The sequence below is a fragment of the Eutrigla gurnardus genome (genome assembly GCF_963514095.1).
Source record: "Eutrigla gurnardus genome assembly, chromosome: 6".
NCBI classification, from domain to species: domain Eukaryota; kingdom Metazoa; phylum Chordata; class Actinopteri; order Perciformes; family Triglidae; genus Eutrigla; species Eutrigla gurnardus.
Genome location: NC_139920.1, coordinates 2,022,588 through 2,038,256, shown reverse-complemented (window position 1 = coordinate 2,038,256; position 15,669 = coordinate 2,022,588). Strand labels below are relative to the sequence as shown.

The window sequence follows — 15,669 nt, the reverse complement described above, 5'->3', positions numbered from 1 at the left end:
CATTTCTAATATGTGTTCTATTTGAATATTTTGACAGTATGGACGTGGAAGAATGGTTGGTGGATGGACACGGAAAAAGTGGGTGTTTGGAATGCTGGGTGTGAAGCACAGAGGACAGAAGACAATGCCTGTTCTCCGCTTGGTGGAAAGACGGACCAGACGAGAGCTGATCCCACTGGTTCTGCACCATGTTCGGACGGGATCCACAATACTGTCTGATGAGTGGCGGGCCTACCGTCAGGCTCTGCCTGAATTTGGATACAAGCATTATACAGTCAACCACAACGTGGAGTATGTCAATGCTGATACAGGCTGCCACACTCAACACATTGAGAGGGCCTGGAGGAGCTACAAGGAGACCATCGGGAGACTCTGGGGGAATCGCACCGAGGATCTACTAAGAGATCACCTGATTATGATTGAGTGGAACGAATGGCTGGGTAAAAAACACTATAATGGTCCATTAGGACGCCTGCTCCATGATATTGCAAAGCAATACAAATAGACAAATAAATGATGCCAAGAAGGCAACACATTGACATTCCAGAGTGTGTGATGTTGTTCATTGCTTTGTTGATTATTGTTAATTCGTGGAAAAATGGGGTGAGTAGACAACGTAATTTTTAAGTGCAGTGTGCCTGAATATTGTATCATCAATTAATTTTCAAATTAAGTTGTCATTGTTGTGTCGTAATCCCACCATTCTTGTCTACCACCATATTTATGTGGTACATGTTATTGACTCTCTGTTCATAAACGTGTTCAATACGATAATCAGACTCTATTCTTTTACGAATGCAAAATAATCACTCTGTTATAGATCACAAATAAAAGTCAAATAAATGTAACTTGATGGTTTACAAACAGCTTATTAATCATTAAGTAATTATTATAAACATCAGTCGCAACTTTACAATAACCATCTAAGTAATGTTTATAGATGGTTTATAAAGCAATTATAAACCATTCACAAAGTATTACAAACATCAGTTGCAACTTTACAATAACCATCTAAGTAATGTTTATAGATGGTTTATAAACCAAATATTAACCATTTACAAATTGCTACAAATAACAGGTCTTCTACATATTTTATCTTAATAGATGTTTTACAACCAATTTCTTAAAGGTATATAAATCATTAACAAATGCTTAGTATAGTGTTAAAAATGTTATAATGAGTGCAACTATAAACCGCTAATAAATAGTCCATGGATCATTAATAAATATCATTAATTATAATTTCATTGTTTGTTAATGGTAAAGTAACTATTAACTTACATTAATAAACTATCTATTTGCCATTTATAAATGATGGTTAAACATTAATAAATGATCTATTTACCATTTATAAATGGTCTATATGCTGTTTATAAATGATTGTTAAACCTTAATAAACTATCTGTTTACCATTTATAAATGGTCTATTTACCATTTATAAATGATGGTTATTGTAAAGTGTTACCCAACATTTTTATATTGCGGATATAATCCAAATTCTTTGCAGAGCTCTTTAGATTTTTTGCGAACAGGAGTTTTCTTTGTTGAAATAGCCGCATATATTTACTGTTTAATATGTGAAACATGATTAAAATCATATGCCTTAGTCTACATATTTGTGCAATATTCTTATGCTTAATTTTCAAATGAAGCCACTTTCTTTTTGTGCCTGGGGGATTACACCTATATGAAAATGATAATTTGTACAATGTGCTACTTTGTGAACCACGGGGAATTGAACCCCTGTCGCCTGTACCGTTGCTAACCATTACACCACAGTATTGTGCTGCAGGGCAGAAAATAAAGACATAACACCTTTAGATCAATCTATTGTTTCATTCAGTTATACACAATAAGTCGGGCCATAAATGTCTGCCACGCCAACTATCTCTACTTTGATGCAGTTACATTGGTCGGCTTTCTAAGGATGAGCTCGTTTTCTACATAAACACTCAGTAATATCTAATAACTCTCTCCCAGTTGCCATGGTGAATCATAGTATTGAAGCTCCATTGATGATGGCTTTGTAGAGTCGGCAGGCACGCGCGTAACTCAGAGTTTACATACTCAGAGTTGATTGAACTAACTCAGAACTGCTGTTCTGGAACCGAAAACTCAGTTGCCCATCTCAGAGTTGGTTGACTCAGAGTTCAGGGTTAGGTTCAGAGTTGGTTGAGCCTGCTTGTTGGATGAAGTATCAAGCTGATGAGGAACAGCTGTGAATAACTGGACATACCCCTCCCATGGCTAAGGATTGGTTGAACTAGTCTGTGCTTTTCTTAAGTGGTGATGTAGGACAAGTGTTGGAGAAAAAAGAGGGGAAGGCAGGAGAGGAGTGTGGCCTAGAGTGTAGCCACAGTAGCGTTTGGACCACAGGATTTAGGGTCTGCCGATGGAAGACTGAGTTTATAAAGCCTGAGATGCGGAACTAGACGTGGAGCCGTGTTCAAGCTAGACATGTCGCTGAAGGACAGTCATTTATTTGTCTGTTTACTTTGTGAATTCTTATCTTGAACCTGGGTCAATTTAGTCCCCTTAGAATACAAGCATTTATTAATTCTTCAATTTATATGCATAGAAACTTGCCATATTGTTTGAAATAGAAACAAAGATTTGAAAAACTTATAATGTACAATAATATATAATAACGTTTTGAAAAGAAAAGTTTAAGTCAAGTCTAAAACGTTTTGAGTTTGATTCTAGTAAATTCAGCAAATAAGGTGCAGTGTTTTGTTTCCAACTGCAGTGACAAAACATTTTGATATGCTTTGATATGCACCTCTTACTGACTCCAAGCCTCACGGGTATGGTAGTACTGACAGTCTGACAGTCTGACAGTCTTCAATTTCAATTCAATCAATCAATCAATCAATCAATCAATCAATCAATCAATCAATCAACTTCATTTGTATGGCACTTTTCATACCTTGCAGTAGCACAAAGTGCTTCACAGAAAAGAAAAGAAAAACAAAACAAAAAATGAGGAACCACCATGAAAACCTAAACCTCCCACCCCCACAAATATACACACAGAGATACACCAAGACATACACACTCACACACATACATAGTCATACTCACAGACATTCACACACAAACATACACACACCCACACACATACCCTAGCTGTTACTGAGGAGACATGGCTGGGCACTGAGATCTGAGGTGAGGAAGAAGCTACCTTTGGGGGCCGTGCACACATGGTCCATGACTGCAGGGGGTGCCGCCACAGGGACCACCCCAGCCCAGGCAGACAGGAGGCTCCACACCACGGTGTAGAGCTCTCTAGCCACCTGGGCCAAGGCCGTCGACAGGACAGCACCCCCATCGGTGGACAAGAAACAACTCCCGATGTGGTAGGCCCCCAGGAGGAAACACTGGAAAACCGAGGGGCTAAAACTGTAAAATAAGAGAAAAGGTATAGAAGCTAAAATCCGAGGGAATAAAAACAGTAAAATGTATAAAAGGCATAAAATAGACCCAATAAATAAAACAATAAAATAAAACAATAAAACAGGATAAGCTGAAATAAATAATATAAAAATGAATAATAATAAAAAATGCAAGAAGCATAAAAGGAATTAGAAAACAAGTCAGTGAAAAGCCTGATTAAAAAGGTGAGTGGTTAAAAGTCAAGCACTGGAGGGCCTCAGGTTCCGTGAGGGTTGATAGGGTAAAAGTGTAGCAGATAAATAAGAAGGCCCAAGACCATTAAGACATTTAAAAACTAGTAAAAGAACCTTAAAATCTATCCTGAAGCGTACAGGGAGCCAATGCAGCGATTTTAAAACTGGTGTAATGTGCTCCCGCCCTCTGGTCCTTGTCAGCACGCGTGCGGCTGAGTTCTGTAGTAATTGTAAATTGTATATGTTCTTTTTGGGAAGACCAGAGAGCAGGGCATTACAATAATCTAAACGACAGGAGATAAAAGCATGCATCAGCACCTCCATGCTGGCCTGAGAGAGAAACGGGCGGACTCTGGCTATGTTCTTAAGATGGTAAAAACCTATCTTTGTTATGTTTTTGATGTGTGGAATAAAAGTGAGCTCAGAATCAAAAATCAAGCCCAGATTTTTTACAGATTTTGAGGGTTTAAAATCCTGTCACTTTGGTAGAACTCATTTACTTGATTAAAGTTTTTCTAAAATTTTACTTAAAAATGGTAAGTTGGATACAGGCCGGTAGTTATTTAAAACATTGGGGTCTAAATCATTCCTTTCAGAAGGGGCTTCACCACCGCCGTTTTAAAGGGGGGGGGAAGACACCCGTCTGAAGAGAGCAATTCACCAAATACAACAGCTTTTCCTCAAAGAATCCATAGTGTTTTAAAAAACCATCGTTGACCATCGTTAAAAAAAACATCGTTGACCATCCGAACCATCGCTTTAACAGACTTTAGGCAGAAATCTTGAGCTGACCAGGCTCTTGGGTTCCAGCTGCATTTGGTGTTGGTAGTAGTAGTCAAAGCAGTGTGGTTTTGAATGCTAACCAAATCATAGTTTTGTCTGTGTCTAAATGAGAGGCTGCTAACAAGTTACAATTCATGTTATTCAGACAACAAAAACAGCATGCATGTTTCTGCGTTGTTGTCTATCTAAAGATTAGTGGGAATATTTTAGTTGGATGTGAAGTTATGAAGTATGTTAGGGTGTAGAAATGCGTGTGTGTGTGGTTGGGTTCTGGCTGAGGACTATAGTATTACTCATCAGTAGTACTACTCATGACTGCCAGTCATCTGCAGTTCCATGATTGGTCCACTACGAGCATCCAAAAAAAAAATATATATATATATATATTATTCAACTCTCTGAACTCGGGCAGCACGGTGGTGTAGTGGGTAGCACTGTCGTCTCACAGCGAGAGGGTCCCGAGTTTGATTCCTGGGTCGGGTTCGGGTTCCTTCTGTGTGGAGTTTGCATGTTGTCCCCATGTGAGCGTGGGTTCTCTGGCTTCCTCCCACAGTCCAAAGACATGCAGGATAGGGATAGGTTAATTGATGACTCTAAATTCATGTAGGTGTGAATGTGAGTGTGAATGGTTGTCTGTCTCTACATGTCAGCCTGTGATAGACTGGTTACCTGTATAGGGTGTACTCTGCCTTCACCCAATATAAGCTGGGATCGGCTCCAGACCCCCCCACGACCCTGAATACAGGATAAGCAATAGACAATGGATGGAACTCTCTGAACTGTGGTGAAGAGGCTCAGTCACATCAGCTTTGTGATTATGTGGGTGAAGAAGCTTTGTGACACTACTTGCAGGGTTAGGTAATGAACTATTACACATCAGTCAATCGAGTAGGTCATTTTCCTACAGCATCGGTGTGTATTTTTGTCTTCAACACATGTTGCTTCACTGTTTTTGTTCTCTAAAGGGGTGCACAACCAACGTACATATAAAGTCAATGCACAGACATGACCTGCCGCTTTTTTGCGCAATGAGCTTTCTGCTCATAGCGACCACTGCTGTAAACCAGCCGATGTCTGGCTTGCTATTCAGAGTGAATACAGCTCTATGAGATTCACCAATCCCCCTCTGGATAAAAGTTACAAACAGACAGGACATCGTTTAGTTTCCCGGTGTGTCTGGGACTTTCACAACATGTACAAAGCAGTAAGTGTTTATTTTGGCCATGAATGATGAAACATTATCGGCCTCTATACAGAGTTAAGCCCCCTGTCCTCTCCGGCGCGTCCAGCCCGGGCGACAGGAATTAACTCAACCAACACGCAAATAAACACAACTGATCTTGCGACCAAACTCGCACGACAAATGCAATGCAAAAATTTGTGTCACGCTTGCCGTGAACTCCCCTTTACATATAATGCAACAAGGATACAAGCCAGGGTGCGCTGGTGGACAAGTGGTTAGAGCGCGTGCCATGTATGAACGTACACCTATACGCAGCCGACCCCGGTTTGAATCCCGGCAAGAGGTCCTTTGCTGCATGTCACCCCCCCCCCCCCCCCCCCCCCTCTCTCCTGTGTTTCCTGTCTGTCCACTGCTAATAAAAGGTGTCTATGCCAGAAAAAGAGAAAATCTTACAAGCCAGGATTCTTTAAGAGCCTTATCAATATAGCTGAATGAGAATCAACGACTCCTCCTTAACACCCAATGCTAGCATTCATAAACATCTAAAGATGTTGGTGAACTGAAAAGTAAAAGAATATCCCATTGAATAAAACCATCACACAAAAACCCTTTTGTTGGTTCTCTTTTTTGTCCCTCTAATCACAGGAGGCCGACTCCCAAATACAAATACACTCACACAGGTCCACCCCATGTGTCAAAAGATGTGATGGATTACAACAATATTACAATATTTGATGGGACCCAGCTGGAAGAGAGGAGCCAGAGCTATTTAAATTTGTAGGAGAGAGCCAATTTCTTTGTCTATTTCTGCCCCTCCTCTCAGATAACACTCTGGTAACGACCTACTGTGACACACTCTGATCCAAAGAAACACAAACATTTCAAGGTTTATTGATCAGTATTTTTTATTAAAATAAAAACTACACATCCTAAACATGTTTTCACAACCTGACCTCACAGAAGTATGTGAAATGACCACAACCTTTTAACAGAGCATGACTAATGTGTTAAAATGACATGCCGGCACCACAGAAACAATACCCATGGAAAGTCAATTAAGATCCTTTTTTGTGGTGGACACAGGATAAAATAAACCAAACTTGCGAATATGCAATGGTCAGAAGAACTATTGATGTAGTATATACAGTGAAGGACTTCATCCAAGAGAACATTGTTCATGTCCCAGAGTGTTGCTGAGTTAAAGTTCTATCTCACACGGGCTCCCTCCTCCTCTGGTCATTTACTGATGCCAAATACTAAAGAGAGAAGACGTGATGATTGGCAAAACAGGGAAACAAAACTCAATTCAGTGATTTATTTTACAAAAGAGTACAGCAATCACGAGTCCGAAAGGCAGTGGCTCTGGCAAACAGGTAACTGACAGCCTGAAAGAAACTGCATAGTGATGATGATCTGAGAAAGAATGGGAGGGAGGTGAACTTCTATATGTGGAGTGTGACTGATGACATTGAGACGCATGTGAGGAGGTGGGTGAGGAAGGACAAACTGGTGTCAACTGGTATATCAGTGCGGAAGATGTCAGGAGAGCACGACTGAGAGCATCTGGTGGATGAATAAAGGACTGCAGGTCCAGGGCAAGACAACAAAAACTATAATGTCCTGATGAATACAAGAGTGTGAATATTGGCACACACACACACACACACAGTGCAGCGTTTTTCTTGCTACTTGTTCATAATGTTTCCCACCCTCATATTCCTTTAACTTTTCAAACAGTCCTGTGAATAATTAACATTTTATTCTTTCATGGCATACTATATAATCTCATTTAAATTGAGGCTAATTGTTATTTTGTAAGCACATGAACATTGAATTGGTCAAATAAGCCACTTAAGAAACAAAATACTAATGTGTCAGATGATTCTCCAGTTGAGAGAAGCTGGATCTCAGTGGTGAACAAAAACTTTTCCAGATCTCAAATAATTTTGTTACACTGTGATGAAGTGAGACCAGTTGTTATGAGTGTCAGTTTTAAGAGAGGGACAACACCGCAGCTCATTATTTTAATAAATCCATATTTGAGGTGTATGTAATTCATATTTTTATAATAGTTTAGCCTCTTACAGTGTATGAAGTATCACCTACTTGCAACATTATCATCTCTGAATGTCAATTTTAAAAATCATGTAAACTTTTTTCAGGTATCTCTTGACCTAAGTATTGCAAACTATGACATTTTTGTGTTCATGTACTGTAAATGCATCCATTCCTGACAAAATGAATGAAAGTCATTGAAAACTGTACACCTGAACATGCACCTGTGTCTTCATATATCATAGATGTCAGCCTTTCGAACACAGGCCCACCGGATCCAGACTTTTCATTCTTGACTGTATTCATGTAATACAGTCAAGAATACATGCACATGCAAGGTAACTGATTTGCAGTACCACGTGCTGTAAAATAAGGCAGCCTTGTGTTGATAGGTTAATGAGGATAGCAGTTTGTGTAGTAGCTCTCTCTCTCTCTCTCTTTCTCTCTCTCACACACACACACACACACACACACACACACACACTTAGATTAAACTATGGGGTCTACCCGCTGCGCGTTGCACATCCAAGTCTACTGAACGTCCAACATTGACGTCCACAGGGTCTCTGTAAAAAGGCTAATTGTAGTGCACATTTTCCAAAGATACATGTCTGCTTTAGTATGCTTAATCAACAGAGAAACACAATGCAAGAAATGCACGTTTACGTATTTCAACAACTCGACATGGAAACAAAATGTACAATCTGGTGTAATGACAGTTTAAAAACAACTTTTTTTTTAACAGAAACCAAGCAGGTAGAATTACACGTTTAGCAGTGGTGAGATCGTGGCTGTGCCCAGACAACAGGCAACATCCGTCTTGCCATCCGCTGCAACACTGACGTTACCTGTAAAGATAGAAATCAGTGTATCGTTAATTTTACTTGTATTGGTTTAACTGTAATGTGATCGATCCCAGGTAGTCTGCGCTAGGTAAATTTAGAGCTAGCGTCAACATCTTACTTTCAGTGTTAATATGAATCAAAACCTCTTAGATATAATTACCTTTCTTCTCGAACATGATCTCCGTCTACAGCGTTCAAGACAAGCAGCACAGATGTGTTGTTTCCGTCTTGTGTTGATGCCGATGTAGGCTCGCAAAGCTAGGAGCGACATAGTCCAAAATTGTTGTTATGCTTGAAGTTAGCGCTAGTGGGGAAACCTCATACGTATGCAGACGTATACAGTGACGTAATGACGTGACTCTCTGGGCTTTCTAGGAAAAGCAAACAGGTTCTCAGAAGGTTCGCAGGTTGAACCAACTGCAAACCTAACCGAACTAAGTTAAAAGACAATTAAATAGATGAAAATGTTTCTACAACTTTAATCATATTGATGACAACAGTGTTGATATTTGTCATGAATATAAATACATTCATAATGCCAATGACAATTTCCTGCACCTGTTTAAAGCTGTAGTCTACGATTTGAAAGGTTTGAAAAAAGCCCCCCCCCCCCCCTCCCCACACACACACACACACACACGCACACACACCTCCCCTCTGTGCTCCTTAATCCCCCCCTCCAAGCTTGTATCGTTCTCCCCTCGCAGCCTCCCACTATGGAGTTAGATTTGTGTCTTTATGACATGCGAGAAAATAAATGATCTGAGAGAAAAAAAAATATTTGAGAGAAAAAATTATCACACTGATAGCAAAAGATAATATTTGACACTAAAAAAAGTTTTGAGAGAAAGTATTTTTTCATAGAACATAAAAAATATATACATTTTTAAAATTATTTCTGAGAAAAAAAAAATCGCTCTCAAAATATATTTTTTTAACTCTCCAATATAGATTTTTTGCTATCAGTGTGAACACATTTTCTCTCAAAACGTTTTTCTTCTCGCTCTCAAAACCTTTGCTCTCGAAGCAATTTCTTCTCGTGTCAGGATTTTTCTCTCGTGTCAGGATTTTGCTCACACCGTGAAAATGATGTCAGGGGCGGGGCCACGTTCCTATTGGCCGGTCGGGTGAGCCCCGTCTTGGGAGTCGAACTGAATCATTACGCCATTGTCGATTCACAGGCATGGGCTGTGTTTGAAATGCCATACTAACGTACTGCCTACTACATACTCAACGTGTAGTTACTGCATACTGCCTACTAAATGACCGTTTGAGTATGCTGCTGTTCACATGGAAGTTTACACATATCATACTACATTTTTTTTGTTTTTTAACTTTATTGACATCTCGTCCTCATCTTCTCTCACGTAACTGAATCGATTACATTAGCGGTTCTAGCTCCCGTTTAATGGAAATTACTTATCAAAATATAAAGCATGATTATTATTACACTTAATTAAATATTTCTAAATATTTTAAAGTCAAATTACAATTGTCAAATGTTTTCTACAGTTTATATGCGCGCTCCCACGCTTTCCCTCTTTCTTCCTCTTACCTGAGTAGCTTCTTCACTCGCCATCGATCGCGACTATTAAGCAGCTTTTATCGATCATTAATCGTCCGTTCATAGATCGTATTATACCTCTGACCACGGAACACCAGCAACCTTCACCGCGAAGAAGATGGAGGCAATCTGCCCGTCGGAGGAGCTACATTATTCACATGCACATGGAATTTGGATTTCCCTCTGAAGTAAGTAATATGACTTATCTGGTTTAAATACGTTCCTTTATTATTTGATTATCAATAGATGTGCATATGCATGCATAAACAAATGTAGGCTACATGTAGGCTAATATAAGTGGTTTTAATAATATCATGTATGAGTTTGGTGTGATTAAAAATAAACATGTACAAGCAAGTGGGATATTAGTGAATAATTTATTAGACAAATCCATGTTATATATACAGGTTGCAATACGTGTATGATAAGAAGAAATAAGTAGTTTATCAACAAATGAATAGGAAAGCATTCAGAATAAATGTAATATCTGATGTTTTCTGTTACAGGTTGGTGCCAGACGGCCGTACTGCAGGTCAATCCTCATGTTCCCCCGATGGGCCTCTACTTCGGGTAAGGGGATTTAAGGAAGGACTTCTGTCTTTCAAGGCGTTCCACGGAGAACCTCGTCCACTGCTTACTAACAGAACAGATGGGTTCCATGTCCATAGTTCCACGGTGGTGATGGGGGTGACAGCGACGAAGTCAACGAGCCACTCCAGCAGTCCTGGGACATTCTCAGAGGCTAGTAGCTGCGGTGTCCGCTCCAAATGTCCAGATCCCTGTGTTGCAGGAACATGATTATTGTTGAGGTTTTATTTGTGTTTATCAGTAGTGCAGTTTATAAGTAATACCACACAGTAGTTCTTACAGACAAATGTTTCCTGTTAAATGTTTTACAATTATTAGGTTGTGTACAAATCTAAATAATAAATATCTGAATATATATGATTGTTGACTCATGTTTTAGGCCTGCAGGTCTATTTCCCTCCTGCTCTGAAGGAGAGACCCTGCTGCAGTGGTTGGCATCATGGCTGAGGAGATGGGGTGTAGTGGAGTAATAGCAGGTCTTTGCTCCATCACCTCATCCATGACCATAAACACTTCCAGTGTGCAGCAGTGACCTCTCCTCCCTCAGTGCTGACACTGTCAGTTCCTATAAACAACATATACATACATACAAACACTTATCGTAATCATTGTTTAGATCAACTATCACCACTAGTCATATATTAGAATATGGACAGTAATACTGTTCCACATGGGATAAACTTAATGGACTCTGATGTTTTAACACATTGTAGATATTACCCAGCACTGACTTTGCCTGATTATTAATAAGAAAGACAACTTCATTCATGTTCAACAGAACGTTTCAGGTAGACATCTCAGGAGAGCAGGACATCTCCCATCTATATACGCTGGTGTTCAACCTTATATCATTGAGTAGCTTAATATGCAACAGTAGTAGTTAAGCCCTGCATATGAGAATTATAACATTTAACACCACATTTTTTAAGTGAAGCCTCTCAGAGCAGCATTCCTCCTGCCGGTGAACGTCTCATCGTTCCCTCCACCAGATGAGGCGCTCTGTGTCTGCATCCGTCCCTTTAACGAACGGTGCACCGCGTTATTTACCGCCGTTAGTAAATATATAACCACGTTTTAACATAAGCACTATATTCTTAGTTAACGTCGGTAAAAACGGCACATTTGCCGCTTCGGTTACGCTCGCTAACCTCTATGGTAAATTACCGTCAGTAGGCTAGCCGGCTGGCAGGACCTTCGATTCGTAACGTTAACGTACAATTCCAAAAACAATAAAGTAACGTTCATTATCAATACGATTTAAAAGTCAGCTGGAAACATAAAAATCGTGTTACAGTATACTTACATGTGTACGCGGTTTGTGGCGGGCTGTCGCAATCGTCGGCCATTATCCAAAACTTTTCAGAAGTCAGACGAGCCGCAATGCATTTTGGGGAAGTTGAGTAGATCTCCCAAGACTCCCAAGACGGGGCTCACCCGACCGGCCAATAGGAGGCTCGTCGGGCTCACCCGACCGGCCAATAGGAACGTGGCCCCGCCCCTGACATCATTTTCACGGCGTGAGCAAAATCCTGACACGAGAAGAAATTGCTTCGAGAGCAAAGGTTTTGAGAGCGAGAAGAAAAACGTTTTGAGAGAAAATATGTTCACACTGATAGCAAAAAATCTATATTGGAGAGTTAAAAAAAAATATTTTGAGAGAGATTTTTTTTCTCTCAGAAATAATTTTAAAAATGTATATATTTTTTGTTCTATGAAAAAATACTTTCTCTCAAAACTTTTTTTAGTCTCAAATATTATTATCTTTTGCTATCAGTGTGATAATTTTTTCTCTCAAATATTTTTTTTTCTCTCAGATCATTTATTTTCTCGCATGTCATAAAGACACAAATCTAACTCCATACCCACCTCCCTCTTATTTTACGAAAATAGTTCACCGAAATATGATCGACAACGGTCAGTTTAAAAGATTATTGAGAGCTTGCGGGCGGCGGCTCCGTCTCTCGAAACTCGCCGCAACAGCATTGCACGGCTTCTTACATAGACAATGAATGGGAACATTCCCTCCGTGTATAAACTCAGACAGGACGCCGCTTAGTCCCCCCCGCGGACCGCATGGCTACTATTTGCTAAATTTTGGCTCAATTGAAAAACCGTAGACTACAGCTTCAAGATGTCCAAATAAGTAATCTATCATGACGTCCAAATGTTGAACCAATTATTGACATCCAAGTGTGGTTAGACGTCCAAATAGCAGACCTAGTTTGCACGTCATGTAAACGACAATATAAACATGATCTGCACATCCATCAGACGTCCTATGTTTAGTGGGTAATGGCAGCATACATTTGAATATTACCCTTGTTCCCCTTGCTTTACGAAATATTGCACTACTGATTAGCAAATATTACAAAACATAGATCCCATTTGCACGTTAATAACTAGCAATCTGTATCTGGATATGTTATCTGGATAATGATATCTAATCACGATTCATGTGGTATTAATAAGAGATATTTCTCACATTAGTCATGTTTCCAGTCTATTGTTGAAGTTTAAGTGACCATTTGAAATTTCACAAAAAAAAGACAATTAGGTGAATTGGAGTTAATTGAATGAATGAATCTCAAGAAAGATACACATCACTCAAGACGTTTCAGTGCATCTTTATTTTTTCTAAGAGTTGTATTAATTTCTTTAAGTGTCTCAGCATTTTAAACCGATAGCCTTTCCACCTCCAGTGGTCGGCATCTCTCTTCTTTTTTTTGCCTCAGATTTGACGTCAAATTAAAAGTAGAAGCATCTCATGAATCTTGTTTTAGTGTTATTTTATATCCACACTACAGAATACAACGTCTCATTTGCTGTTTACTTCCTGCAGCAGGAGGCTGCCTCCACCATTGTTGTCCACCATCTAGATTGTTGTTTCCCCATTCTTTACTTCCATCTCAACTTTTCTTCTCAAGGTCTGTGTGTCTAGTAACGGGGCGTTTACATATTCTGATTAGGAAGGCACGCAATTTCAATTGATAAAGACCTGGGATTTATCATAAGAACACAGATGTGAACATTTCTACGGTTTAAGAACACGTCATGTATCTGAGGAATCTCCTCTTAGGAAGTTTCTTAAGAACAAATTTACGAGAAAATAAAACTTGGTGAGATATTGGTATGAGGCCAAATGTCTATTGCTTACAGGTTGAATGTTCTTTCCTATCTAGTCCTTTTATCCCATGCTCATTACTATGTATTTAAGTCAATAACTATTAAGACTTAAATAATAGTCTTCATGGTAAATTAAGTTTGTTATGAGTTTTTGTTACTTTGTCTTCTTCCTGTTCCATATGTGTCTAGACAAGGGTATGGTAAACCAGCTCATGCTGTCATCAGCCTCCTCTCTGAGAGACCACGCAGCCTTCTTCCAGTCAGAAACCATGCGGCCGGCAAATGACCCAAAAGAGCGCGACCCTTCCCACCTGCGGATGTTGAATGATGTACTCCGTGACCTGGAGAAGAGCTTCCTCATCCCACAGACACTGCCTGGAGTGTACAGGTAGGACACAATTACTATCTTAGAGTTTCAACCTAGGAATGCAAACTGCTCAGTTTTTTTTTATTATGAAATTATGTTATTGAAGTTTAAATCTTGAATTTCATTGAATTTATTGTAAATTAGATGATTAGAAGGTTATTTATCTGAGCTGACTAATTTTGCAATTTCTGCCAAAAATCAAAATTGCAAAGTGTCTCTCTGAGCTTTATTCACATCTGCAGTTGGGCACACAATCAGTAGCATAACATGTAAAAGGCTGGAAGCCCTGAGTCTGTCTTTCGCTTCATTTATTGTGAACATGCTTCAACCATAGATCTTACAGTCTCTAGTTTGTCTGACACTTGTAGGGCACAACCCTAAAATAGGCCCTACAACTCTCTTTTTTCTGAAGATGTTACACAGATATGGATGTGACCTAGTGATACTTAAACACAAAATCCAGAATTAACTAGAACCAGAGACTGCTGAATCAGAAATAAATAGTTTATTTTAAAATATAATGTAAACACAAAGTAAAGCTCCACGTCATCCAAAGTAATACACGGATGGAGGGGTGGTATGGAAACGACACAATAGGTTGAATTAAAAAGGACCAATGTGGGCCTGGAACATTCAATCAGGGGAGCTAATAAAGGGCAGTGTTTAAAATTAAATAGTCATCAATTACATTGCCCCCCTCTTAAATGAGAAAACCCACAATAAATAAATATGGCTTGTATCAATTAACAGCGAATTAAAACAAGCTATAATATAACAGTGGTTGGCTCCTTTCAGGGTGCATTTGCCTGTAATTTAAAAGAAAAGAAGCACATTAATATACAAAAGAAAACTTCACATAAAGAAAACACATCTTACAAAAACATACAATATACAAATAATGTAGCGTACAAGCCTGGATCTAAAAATGGACTCATAAACAAATTCAACATGTCTACATGATGCTTGTGCATATTGATCTTGGCTGATGTGCCTCAGCAATCACTCAAAGTTAAGTCCCTCACCAAATGAGTCTAATAAATTACATTTTTAACCACTATTTATTAAAATCTTTAATGGAATGAGCACAATCAATATATAATTGTTCTACAAATTAACTTTTATGACAATATTTTTTTTTTTAAAAGAAGGGGTCCTACAAATCAAACACCAATGAAAGGCTGGTCTCAGCTGCTCTCTCAGGTGTGTCACTGTAGGGTGAAAGGGCTGCAGTTGAATTGTCTTTTCTCTTAGGAAGGTTCCTAACTGAACAAGTGACCTGGAAATAAGTAAGTAAACAAGTGGCCGCCATGATGAGAGCCATTCAAATTCTCTAAATGCAAAGGAAAGGAGTTCAATGCTTCCTTTCAGATCTCCTTTAGCATCAGACACAACACACGTTCCTTTACCAAAGGAAAGGAGATCACGCCGACCCACAATTCCTTGTGAAAGCAACATTTAAAGTGAGACACACCTCGGTTGTTCATGAAAACAAACGATATACCTATTTGCATATTTAACTACTTTCATGCAGACAT

The 15,669-nt window shown here is 39.2% G+C and overlaps 1 protein-coding gene across 1 annotated transcript in view; it reads left to right on the top strand.

The window, feature by feature from the left end:
- naaladl2 (N-acetylated alpha-linked acidic dipeptidase like 2) overlaps nt 1-15,669 on the top strand; it is a gene marked incomplete at both ends in the record, with an annotated part of 796,426 nt that overhangs the window by 724,792 nt on the left and 55,965 nt on the right. The window contains one exon of the mRNA XM_084012385.1: nt 13,957-14,155. Within this exon, the coding sequence (XP_083868511.1) occupies nt 13,957-14,155 (199 nt within the window). The remainder of the gene's footprint in view (nt 1-13,956; nt 14,156-15,669) is intronic.